Source organism: Triturus cristatus, chromosome 4_1 (genome assembly GCF_964204655.1).
Source record: "Triturus cristatus chromosome 4_1, aTriCri1.1, whole genome shotgun sequence".
Lineage (NCBI taxonomy): Eukaryota > Metazoa > Chordata > Amphibia > Caudata > Salamandridae > Triturus > Triturus cristatus.
In genome coordinates, this window is record NC_140585.1 from 1,136,920,773 (window position 1) to 1,136,933,762 (window position 12,990).

General features: G+C 51.7%; 1 protein-coding gene across 3 annotated transcripts in view; it reads right to left on the reverse strand.

Annotated features, from left to right (window-relative positions):
• LOC146856172 (uncharacterized) overlaps window positions 1-12,990 on the reverse strand; it is a 91,503-nt gene that overhangs the window by 61,442 nt on the left and 17,071 nt on the right. For all 3 annotated transcript variants that reach the window (XM_085654226.1, XM_085654229.1, XM_085654227.1), the window contains exon 3: window positions 8,523-8,633. In XM_085654226.1, the coding sequence (XP_085510352.1) occupies window positions 8,523-8,633 (111 nt within the window). The remainder of the gene's footprint in view (window positions 1-8,522; window positions 8,634-12,990) is intronic.

The window sequence follows — 12,990 nt, forward strand, 5'->3', positions numbered from 1 at the left end:
TAGAGAGGTAGAGAGAGAGGTAGAGAGCGAGGTAGAGCGAGAGAGATAGAGAGAGATAGAGAGAGAGGTAGAGAGAGAAAGGTAGAGAGGTAGAAAGAGAGAGGTAGAGAGAGAGGTAGAGAGAGAGAGGGGTAGAGAGGTTGAGAGAGAGAGGTATAGGAAGAGAGGTAGAAAGGTAGAGAGAGAGAGGGGTAGAGAGGTTGAGAGAGAGAGGTAGAGAGGTAGAGAGAGCGGTAGAGAGGTAGAGGTAGAGAGGTAGAAAGAGAGAGGTAGAGAGAGAGAGGGTGAGAGAGAGGTAGAGAGAGAGGTAGAGAAAGAGAGTTAGAGAAAGAGAGGTAGAATGAGGTAGAGAGAGAGAGAGAGAGAGGGAGAGGGAGAGAGAGAGAGAGAGAGGTAGAGAGAGAGGTAGAGAGAGAGAGGTAGAGAGAGAGAGGATGGAGGAAGAGAGGTAGAGAGAGAGAGAGAGGTAGAGAGAGAGAGGTAGAGAGAGAGGGTGGAGGAAGAGAGACAGAGAAGTAGAGAGAGAGAGGTAGAGAGAGAGGGTGGGGGAAGACAGAGCGAGAGGGTGGAGGAAGCACGTGTGTGTATGGGTCCAGGAAATGGTGTAGGGTCTCACCCAGAGGTAGGAAGTACGCAAAAATTAAGGGTGCCAGGGGTGAGCCACCCAGGTAGTTGCTCGGAGGATCCACTAAGGGATAGTGGATTCTACAAGTAAAGAAGCGCCATGTGAGAATCACTGCATGTAGAAATCGCTTAACAATAAGTAGGTCCACTAATGATTGAGGAAGTGAAATCAATATGCGTTCATTATGGGCCATAAAGAAGGAAGAATTAAAATTCACCATATCAAGCTCAATGCACGTAAATATGGGCCACCGTGAAGGAGGAAAAGCCAAATGAGCATCAAAAATGTGACAACTCTTGCAGCTGGGCGAGATTGAGCCTTGAAGGAGAAGTAAACAAGTGGGAGGGGTGGGGGAGTGCACGGGCGCACACACTGGAGACAACTCTTGCAGCTGTGTGGGCTTGAGCCTTGAGGCTTGAAGAAGTAAACAAGTGGGAGGGGTTGGGGTATTGCATGCGCGCGCGCTAAGCAGCAGCTGTTTGCTCTTTTTCAAAGCACACACTCGTGCTTGTGGTGCGCCGCTGCGCACTCCCGCAAGCTGTATGCTGCCACAAGCCCGAGTATGTGCTTGGAAAAAGAGCTGTACGACGGCTAAAAGTCGCCTAAGCGGCGCATACGCGCTGCGTAGGCGAGGCCTAAAAATATTGAGCATTTCACAAGTCCTTGAAGTGTTTACCTTTTCAGTTTAGACTTCTCGTCGATGACTCTGTTAGACTTTGTATTTTGTGTTAAGAAGTGTTTAGAGCACTCTAAAAACCCTTGTTCATTAATACATATCACATTGTTTGGGCAAAAAACATACTCTCATCAAGAATTGTAGTAAATAGTGACAGGTGTGCAAAATGTTTGTTGACCCTTACAAAGATGGCATCAACACCAGGCAGAAAATCAGACACCACTCCTAAAAATATCACCTGAAAGTGCCAAGAGCACTGAAATGGGGAAGAAATTAGCTTCAGCCTCCGTTTTAAAAGAGAGAATACAAGCACTGATGTGATGATGCGTCTAATATTTATTGATGTTATGTGACTGAACTCTACAGGCAAACTTCAGCTGGCATTTGTCTGCATATTTTCGAGTGGATGCAAAGGTTTGTAAATCCAAAATAACAAAATATAAAACAGGAATGGTTATTGTATCAATAAGTGGATTTATATCTGAGGACAGGGTACAGATGTATTCGTTAATGGCTGTGAGCCACATGGAATGCTATACAGGGTAATACCAAGAGACTAATGGAAAAGTCAAAGTAAACCCTTAACACAACTATTGTGGTCTATCGAACGACTATCAAAATGACCAGTGAGAGGAATGATTCAGAGAGTAATAAAGGATTTTGGAGGGCTCAACCACCTCAGCTTCCTGTAGACACTTGCTTTCTTTCTGTGCCAGGTTACACTATCAGACGGTCTGTGGGAGCCAAAGAGGCCCTGCTATGTCTTCAGGAGGAGTACTGGAGGGAGAAAAGGGAAAAGGCGATATCCTGGTTTCCCCACCTTCTTACAGCATCCTACTTTGTCCTTTGGTTTGATGGAAGGTACCCTTTCACTACTGTCCTGTCTCAGCTAGTTTCTCTAGATTTTTTCTTGGTTAACTCATTCATTGTCTTTCCTGTAAGCATCTCTTGCACCTCTTTCTGCCTTCTCTGGAAAAGTCTTTGAATTTTCCTCCATGGCTATCATAAACGTTCATCTTCCAGTGGGTGTTTCTAACTTTCTTTTTTTTTTTTTTATTTTTTTTTTTTTTGAAACCGTTTATTACATGTTGAAAAGGTTACAAGTATGGGCCTACAACCATCCGGCCGGCCGCTAGAGTGGCAGAAGCATATGACATACCTACAGTAAGAGTCTCTTGGCGGTGCAGATCGGTAAATCAGGAGATATCAATAGCGCAGGCCACATAACTCCAAGCCCACAATACGGTTTCCTTTTTTTCAAAACAGAACAACACAAAAAACCACACCCGCAAGGCAACCCGCCATCCAAAGTGACGGCACGTGCTCCTTAAGTGGGGGATCCCAACCAGCAGCCAAACTCTGACGAGGGGAATGGGAATAGGTCAGGGACAGGGGAACCACATGCCCGTGGCTGGGGGAGGGGGTCGGCTAGGGGGACGGAGCTGGTGAGGCGGCCGGTAGCAGTGGCGGCTCACAAATACCCCCGCGATAGGCGTTCCAGGGGCCCCAGATTTTCACCCACGCCCCAGGCTTACCCCTCGCCACATACACTACCTTTTCACGAAACATACACCAATCCATATGTTCTTTCCAGGCCAACACCGCTGGGGGCCACTGGGATCCCCACAATTGAGCAATGTCGCGCTTAGCTATCATGTATCCCAGAGTCACCCACCGCGTCTGCGGGACCGAATAGTCATTTGGTTCCCACACATTCAGCAAGCATCTCCTCGCTTCAGGCAACAGCGCAACACGCGTCACCACACGCAGGACCTCATGCACACCACGCCAGAATCGCTCCACCTGTGGGCATTCCCACAGAATATGCATGAAAGTTGCCAAGGCACCACAGCCACGCTTACACAATCCGTCCCCAACAAAGCCCATACGTAGAAGCCTTGGCCCCGTCACGTAAACCCGGTGGAGGATCTTAAGCTGGACGAAGCGAAGGCGAGCCGGGATGGCCACCTCCTTCGGAGAGGCCACCGCGGAAATCCAGTCCTCGTCGTCCAGTTCCAGCCCATCGGCAACCCAGGCCTCGCGGAGACTAGTCAGCAGGCACGATCTGTCGTTGATCAGTTTTTTATATATAAGGGAGATCGTGCTGTCTGGGACATGGCCATCCAGCACTCTGTCCTCCAGGGGGGAAGACTCCGGAATGGACGCGACATCAGGGAAGACGGAGCCCAGCGCGTGGCGGACTTGTAAGTACCGAAAGTACTCACTGCCTTGCAGCTGAAATTCCGTCCGCAGCGTCTCAAAAGTTTTAAATCCATCCCTTGTCCAGAGGTCTCCCACTGTACTGATTCCGATCGTGTCCCACTTCTCGAAGCCCTTTGATGTCCACAGGGAGCCCAACCTCTCAGACGCATATAGCGGTGTCGCCCGGGTCAAACGGTCCTTCCACCCCATAGCCGCATTAGCCGCGTGCCAGACACGCACCATGACACGCGTCGGTCCCGTCAGACGGGAGTCGGGCGCGCCAGAGTAGAGCGCTCGATTGTAGTCGCCACCGGGCAGGAGCGTCTTGTCCATTTCAAATGCCGGGTTCAGGGCGGGCCCGTAAAGGCCATGATTAATCGCAGCTAGCTGGGAGGCCCAGTAATACCGTTTAATGTCCGGGAGGGCAACCCCCCCATCGTACCACGGGAGCGTCAATTTAGCCAGAGCAATACGCGGCCTCCCGTCCCAGAACAGGCGCCGCTGCAGGCTCTCCACCTCACGGAAGTAGCGCGCCGGAACCAAGTCCATAGTGTTCTGAAGCGCATACAGAAAGCGCGGCAAGGACATCATCTTAAACAAGGCCGCTCGGCCAAGCGGCGAAAGCGGAAGACGCCGCCAGCGCGCAACGTCCTCCCGCAGGCGCTGGAGGGGGGGTAGCAAGTTCCGCTCGTAGCGGGCCTCCGGGTCTAGAGTAATATATATACCCAGGTACCGGAACCCCTGGGAGGCAATCTGGATCGGGCAGTCCCGTGGTAGGGCCGGAGCCTCCCCGGAGAGCACATACACGCAGGATTTCGCCCAGTTGATGACAAGGCCTGAGTTACGACCGAAGGAGCGCAAAACATCAACCAGGACAATCAGCGAGTTACGCGGGGAGGCGAGATACAAAAGGATATCATCGGCGTAGAGGGACACGCGGTCCTCATGCTCGGGGGTCCAGCGGAGACCACGGATAGAGGGGTGCCACCGCAGCCACTCCGCCAAGGGCTCCAAGGCCAATGCAAACAGGAGCGGTGACAAGGGGCAACCCTGACGCGTGCCCCGCCCCAGCGCAAAGGGGGCCGAGACTCGCCTATTCACCACCACCTGCGCCAATGGGCCCGAATACAACAATTTGACCCAGCTAATGAATCCCGGTCCAAACCCAAATTTCGCCAGCATCGCCCAGATGTATGGCCATTCAAGCGTGTCAAACGCCATGGTGGCGTCTAAGGACGCCAAGATGGCCGGCTCCCGCACAAACGGGACACGCACGAGCACCCCATGCAAGCGTCGAAGATTAAGAGCCGTGTTGCGATGGGGTATAAAGCCAGATTGGTCTTGGTGGACCAAATCGCCCACCACGCCAACCAGCCGGTTGGCCAGTACCTTGGCGAGGATTTTGGGCTCCGCGTTCAAGAGCGAGATAGGCCTATAGGATGTACCCTGCTCACGGGGTCTCCCCTCCTTGTGGATCACCACGATTGTGGCCAGACGCTGGTCCGGCGGGAGAGAGCCCTGCGAGTGGGCCGCCAGGAACATGGCGCGCAGGTGGGGCGCCAGTACATCCGGTCGCAGCTTATAAAGCTCGATGGGGATACCATTGGGGCCCATGGCCTTGCCGGATGCGACCGAGCGAATAGCCAGGGCAATTTCGTCCGAGGTGGGAGGAGCGTCCAGCAAATCCCTGTCCTCCACCGTAAGGGAGGGCAGCGCGATGTCCCGAAGCAGGGCATGGGAATCTTCCTCCGAGCAGGGAGAAACCGGGGAGTACACCTCGCGGAAGTAATCCGCGAAGCAGGAGACAATGGCTTCCGGCTCGGTGACAGGCACACCATCCATCCCCTCAATCAAAGGAACCACACGACTCGCTCTCTCCCTCTTGTCCAACCACGCAATCAATTTACCAGCCTTATCACCCACATCATACAGTCGCCCCTGTTGCTCTCTACTGAGGCCCCTGGCCGCCTCCGTGACGAGGGCCCTATAGGCCGCCTGCTTGAGGTGCAGAACATGCAACTTGGCGTCTGTTACCCCGCTCCCCAGGTCACCCTCTAGCTCCGCAATTTCGGCCTCCACCCGGGTTACCTCCTCCCGCTCGCGCCTCCGGGCATGGGAGATAAAGGAGAGGGCCTCCCCTCTGAGAACTACCTTAAAAGCCTCCCACAGGGAGATGGCCGAAGGGACAGACCCCACATTCTCAGCAAAGTATCGCTGTAAGGATTTGATCAAGTCGGCACGAATAGTGGGGTCACGCAAGTACCAAGCATTGATTGGAGCCACCCTGCCCTCCCCCCTATGGAAGACATCGAAATGTAACAGTACTGGGGAGTGGTCTGAAATGCCCCGCGCCAGATGGCACACCTCTCCCACCCTCCCAGCATAGGCCGCCGGGACAAGGATGTAATCAAGCCGCGAGAGGCTACCATGGGCACCCGAGTGGAAGGTGTATTGCCGCTGTGCGGGATGCTTTAGTCGCCAGCAATCCACCAGGCCCAGAGTATCTAAAAGGCCGGACAGCCAGGCCTGTGCCCGGGGGAGGTCCCTAGGGGGATGGCGATCCATGGACCCAGAAACTACCGCATTAAAGTCCCCCCCAACCACCAGCAGGCCACCCGGGAGGTCCAGGAGGAGGCGCCCCAAATCCGCAAATGTAGTAGATTGTAACCCAGGCGGGACGTACACTGATATAAAAACAAACACTCTACCCTCCATTCTACCCACAAGAACAGTGTAGCGTCCCCTCTCATCATGGCGCACCTCATCAATCTCCAACGGGAGCGAGTTCTTAATCATGATACCCACCCCCCGCGAGCCCGAGGTGAAGCCCGAGTGGGCCACCAAACGATAGCCTCGCCGATTCATGGCATGAAAGGAGTTACCTATAAGGTGTGTCTCCTGCAGGAAGATAACATCTGGTGAGATACGTTTCAGGTACTGCAGGACCACACCACGCTTAATCCTGTCCCCCAGGCCGTTAACATTCCATGACAACACAGTCAAATCCCTACCCCCCATCATACGTAGAAGCAATCAGTCGTCCCCCACAGAGCATCTCGAGAGCAACAATACAGTAAAGGGCTTGCCTTGCGGTGCAAACAAACAACACACCCCCCCCACCCCCCCATCCCAACAGAACTCCCCCCTCCCTGCACCCCTGCATGAGCCCAGACAGCCCCCCCAAAGTGCAGTGTGCCTGTCGCCCCATAGATGAAAAACTGACTAGTCCCCCAGAGGAGGAGGGAAGCCCCCAACAGACCCCACACGACCTCCATCGGAGGGGAACATAAACGATCAGTAAATGGTAAAGGAATGTTGTCCAGAGCAAGGCCTATTCTTCACCCCTCAGTTCTGATCCGGCGGGCCCTCCCCGCCAACCGCGCCCCCCCCACCCCCTCGGCCCCGATCTCCAGGCAGAGTGTCCAACCAGTCCCCAGCCGCCTCGGGTCGGTCAAAAAAGTGCGTGCGCCCATCCACCTCCACCCTTAGCTTAGCTGGAAAAAGCATTGAGTACTTAAGGTTCAGGTCCCGTAGGCGACGTTTAACTCCGAGAAAACTCAATCTCAGTTTTTGGACCGCCGGAGTAAAGTCTGGGTAGAAATGCACATCCATGTTATCAAGCTTGACCGGTCCCTGTTGTCTGGAGGTCTGCAGGATAGCGTCTCTGTCCCGAAAATTAAAAATCCGGGCAATGAGAGGCCGCGGCGGGGCACCGGCCTTAGGTCTGCCCCCAGGGACCCGGTGAGCACGTTCTACCGCAAAAAGCTTACTCAGCCCCCGGGGCTGGAGATGGGTAAGGATCAATTCTTCCACAAAAAGATCTGCCGCCTCCGCCTCTCGTCCCTCCGGCACTCCCACAATGCGAACGTTATTCCTCCGGGCCCGACCCTCGGAATCCTCCAGTCGCCGGTCCATCAGGGCGCTCGCCTGGCCAAGCCGGCGCACCTCCTTTTGGAGGGCCACCACGTCCGTCGTGAGGCTCGTTGTGGTGTGGGCCAGGGAATCGACCCGGTCGTTGGTTTTGGACAAGTCAGCCCTCACAAGGCTAACATCCACCAGGACCGAGTCTATCTTTTGCGCTAGGGTGTCGAAGCGCTGGTCCACCGAGGCCTTCATCTCCGCAATGGCGCCCATGACGTCCCGGAGGGTCAGATCCACCGGTTGAGCAGATGCCTCCGTCGGGCCCGCCGGGGATGTGCGCGATGTCTCCGGAGATCCCTTCTGGAGGGTGTAGCGGTCCATACTGTTGGATTGAGGCACCGGGCCGCGGCGGGTCGTCTTCACCTTCGCCCGGTCGCCATCTTGTTTGGTGGACATGCCTGCTCTCCCACCGTCGTGCCAATCTCCTCGAAAGGGCCGATAAACCAGTTCACGGGTGCCGGGGGGGGGGAGGGCGACCACTGGGCCACAGGACGACTCACGGCCGGCGGGTCAGCCGGGCACCTGGACAAGGCCACACCACCGCACCCCGCTCTGCAACCCTACCTCGCTTGAGGGCAAGGAGAGCGCAAAAGCGAAAGTGAAAGCACGGGATACTCGAGTCGCCCAGCCCTGCCCGCCGCTGTTGTTCGCTTTGTCCCCGGATCGCCCCACTACTCCAATCCGGGGGGCCAGCGCGGAAAAGGCCGCAACCTTCAATCGGTGCTCCCACCGGTGTCCGGGGTCCGATTCGAAAAAGAAAAACGGATGGCGCCTCAGCTCGGGTTCACCGATGCAGTCCCCTCAACAAGGACAGGATATAGCCAGGATTAATTCAGGAGGTCGTGGTGGTCCTCGGGAGCCTCGCACCTACGCGGCCATCTTGGTTGCGCGCTAGGCTCCTCCTCCGTTTCTAACTTTCTTACTGAGTATTCACTCCTAGGGACCCCTGCAAGCCTAGATGTGTCTATTCAGGGTGGAAGGATGAGTGGAGAGAGGGAGGTAAGGACCAAAGAGAGAGAGAAGGGCAGGAATAAAATGAGAGAGGAATTATGCAGACCAAGCATCGCTGTGAAGTCAAAGCAGGTTACTCTTACTTACTTGGGGAATGTGTAATCCTGTATATTCTCTTTGATGGCTGGCTGTCCATGGGGCACAGCTCTTCTTTTCCTTTCGCACTTAACAGATAAACCGTGTTGGCAATAAGAGGACCTGTTTTGAAAAGGAAGTAACAATTATTTTACAAGTTACTTTGTAACCGCTAGAATTACCAGGGGTACTGCCAAGTGGCATGAAGTGAGATTACAGAAACAAATTTGCACTGGGAAGTTGCAAAACTACCAGGGGTGTCACCTTTGTGCACATTATAAAACACCTTGTTTGACCTCGCTTTAGAGGGCAAAAGTGCAGAGAGTGGCTACTGGGCCTCACCAGGTTTGATTGTGGTTGTGTGCCAGTGGTTTTGTGCCCGCTCTACTAGGGCTCTGCAAACCTCTTGCTAAACTCTCCCTCAGCGACCCAGTCTGTATGGCCAGTTCCCCTAGTAGTTATGACAAATGCATGCATTGGGCACAGGTGCAGCCTTGATTATCCACACATGTCAAATGTGTTTGTTTTGTTTCATTGTTCTTGCCCCTTTTGTGGTAGTGTGTGAAGCAGTACCTTGTGGGGCATAACCAGCAGCCTTGCATTCCTTCTCATGTGCAGGTTGACAGGGAGTGAGGACTGTCTTAGGTCTATTGGACCAGTTGCAGTCGCATCTCCATGCATACAGCCGCCTTGCTCTACTCTGCGGTGCAGCTGCCCTGCAGCATGGAGCGAAGATACAGCTAGAGCTGTGGCGGCTTTGGTTAGCCACCAAGCATGTCTGAGCTCTCAATTGGGCCATGCAATTCACTATTGCAGATGCATCCCTGGTAGGACCAGCGTCATCCTCACAGCAGGAGCAGCCTTGACTGGGCCAATACAGTTAGTTGCATCCCCAATCGAGCTGATATCAACACAGCAGGTGCGGCACGACAGGGCCTTTTCAGACAGTTGTATAACTGACTAAGCTGATGTTTTCAACATGGTAGACGCAGTCCAAACTTGACATTACCCGAGATTTGTACCCTCAATCATGCCAATGTCAACATGGCAGATGCAGTCCCAACTGAGCGGATATGGTCAACCCGGCAGAGGCAGCCTCCACCGGGCCACAATAGTAAGTTGCTTAAAGTGGTTCCCTGCGGGAACCAGGCAAGGTAAACCCTTTGCCGCATGGGTTACTTTTAGCTTGCTGTCACTTAGTCTGATTCCTCTAGATGGCCACACACTGGGATTCTCCTCATGAAAAGTCTCTCCTGCCCCTCTCTCAGCAGGCAGGTAGGATTCTAGACATTCTGGCAGACCCTCAGCTCCTCCAGCCAAGCGCATGGCTCGAAAAATCTTTTTTTTTTTACTAGACCTGCAGGTCTAGTAACTTTAGAAATCTACTCAACCTAACTGTAATGCACCTTACCACTGTGAGCAACTATGACAAGATAACAAGATTTAAAGGCATTTTTATTGCTCATTCACTTTGTGAGCAATAAAGATGCCTTTAAATCTTGCTATCTTGGCACATTTGCCTTGCTTTCAGAAACAGAGGTCAAAAGTCAGTTTGTCTTCCTACTCGCTACTAAAAATAGCTCGCCCTAATTAAATCCGGCTCGCAAATGCGAGCGGATTTTTCAAGCCATGTCATTAAATGTGCATACTTCCAGTAAGGCCCAGTCACCTCAGGGAGACTGGCTACCAGGCAGTCACCAGCCCTGGTAACAAAGCAGCCCTTCACGTACACAGGACTACTCCTCCCTCCCCTGGCCTAGAAGTACTCAGAACTGGACCTAAATTGGATGGTTTGGGTCCAACATGTGTACACAACTTCTAGATTGGAATGCCAATCCCTTGTCTCAAACATCATAACTAACTGTTTTGGGGTGGTTTTCTTTCAAGTGTCCATCTCAGAATGATCTCCTGACACAGCCTTTGTCTAGAGTGTTGCTTCTCACAACGGGGAGCACAGGGCTATCTCTAGACTGGAGCACCCAAAACACATTCACAATGGAGCATGATGTTTCTGCACTTATCTGTAATCATCCTCTTTGAAGAAGTAAGCAAGGGTAAACCAAAGGACAGGCTGGAGTTAGAAATGTCCTCACCTAACACAACAAAAACTGCAGTGCTATCATCAAACAAATGACAGTGCTCAGAAACAAGTAGTCAGCAGCGTCTTGGTTACAGAAGTCTTTGTGGAATTTCTGAAGGTAGCACTTTCTTCGCGCCCCTCATTTCTGTGTCTCGTTTTCCACCTTCCAGCCTCAGTAATGCACACAAAACACTGCCACTGTCTGGGGAGCGTGTTCTCATCATCAGTCTTGTACTGTACCACGCCAGGGACATCCAGACTGGATCCAACACACCTCAGCATTTAGGCTTACTTATAAAGAGCCCTACTACTGCACGCCCTACACATACACAACACACTCACTTGGCAAACACAGTGGAAGGCATCAGAAAGTTCTGGGCTCGCACAAGGGAGTGAAACCTTACCTAAATAAAGCCTGTAGGCCACACTCTCAGTGACCTAGGTAAAAAGCCTGCCACGCTATCAATCTCTAAAACAAAGACAATATTCTTCCACCACCACTTTATGCCTTAAACCGAGGACAGGGACAGTAAGTAGTCCTGTATCAACAGACAAGTCCAGGACCTCGCACTGTCAGGGCCAGGCCTCTGCACACACGCTAAGATTAACTTGTTGCTAGTGCCAAAACTAAAAGTAAGGATACTAGATATGCATGCAGTTGACAACTCAGGACAGACTATGCAGGAGAGACATTTCCGTCCAACAGACTCCTCTCCCAGATCTGACAATCCGGATCCACACTCCACCTGAAAAAGTCCAGTCGTTGGATGAGAAAAACCATTAAGAAAGCCAGTCTGCATGACTATGATTCATTAAAACTTTAGACTCCACTGTAGAATCTAGGTCTTTTAATGAGAAAGAATATCTGAGCATTATAAGATTCCCACTTTTTAATGCATTCTGACTGGTCTACAAACTTGGCATCCAACATGTAAGGGCGGAATCTCCTCAAAGCCCACACTATGACAAAAGCATTTTTTCACAATAGTCACCCAGTTCTATTTCCTGGGGAGTACTCTACATCTGAGAAAGGTCACTGGACAGACGCTCTCTATCCTTGTTAGCAAATTGAGCCAACACTGCTCAAACTTATCTGAGGAGTCGATCTCTATAAAGAAGGCCTCAATATATTTAGGGGATTTCGTACAAATAGGACAGGTTACAACGCATGCGATACTTTGCATGCAATTACAATGCGGTCATTACAACAACCGCGTTGTTACATCGCATACCATTACAACGCAAGTTGTAACAACGATTTGCTGTAGGGGGCACGCTGGATTTTGGAATAGTTTAATTTACAATTCCAACTCCAGTCTGTACAACAGTAGGAAAGGTGTTGGATTTTAAATCCAACACCTTCTGCCCCCTTAAGCAAGTCATTGTAACGACTTGCGTTGAATGGTTTGCGATGTAACAACAAGGTCGTTGTAATAACCACATTGTAATGGCATGTGATGTATCGCATGCGTTGTAAACAATTTTTCCCCTTCCGCACAGGTGCCTTGCATACTGTTGGCCTCAGGTCCTCAAAAGACTTCTAGTAGTCATCTTCTTGTGCTGTGTCTAGGATATCAAGACTGTCAAAGGTGCAACTACAGCCCCAGAGCTGGCATCTGTTGGGACAAGAATGTCCTTTGTGTTTTGTATAGTCGTGTCCCCTCCCCCGAGTGCCCAACTGCACTCTGATATCCTATATTTGGGATTTTTTTGCTTCAGCCTCGTGCTAATCAAGCATGGACAGGAAGGCATAGGCTTGTCCCTTGATGTGAGCATTGTCCTGTACCTGTCTTCGAGGGGTGCACTTAGTGTGCTCTATGCTGTGACAGGGGTTTCTGTCCCTATCACGGGATTGATCAAGCATGTAGCACAGTGGTGGAAGCATGCAGTGTTTTACCAATCCTAGTATGACCGGATCTTTTTATCTGTTAGTCGTGCAAAGTTCTGCTTATACGGGTGAACCGGGATCCTAGCACTATTATACTGCACAGATGTATGTTTGCCTGTATGTACACATTGTGAATGTCTGAGTGAACTAGAGTAAGCTTGTTCGTATGCACAAAATGGAGATGAGTTTACTTTCCCGGAGAGTGAAAATGTATTCCTGACATCCCAGAGACTGGGAGCTGTGAACTTAAACACTGTGAGGAGAGAGGAGACACGCTTCCTTTAGAAATTAAATTAGGTCTTTTTGCAGCCGAAGGCTTATAATTAGTCTCCTGAGCATCTGCATTTAGTGGATGGTGGGGGTGATGGGTGGGACTGCAGTTCCTGCTGGTAGAGTGTGTAGATGGTTCTTTAAAAAAGGGTTAGCCTTTTGTCTTTCATCTTGATCACTATTAGGTCAGCCTGTTGATAGTCGGGTGCAGAATTCTCACAGCTCTTTGTCCTTCTATTGTG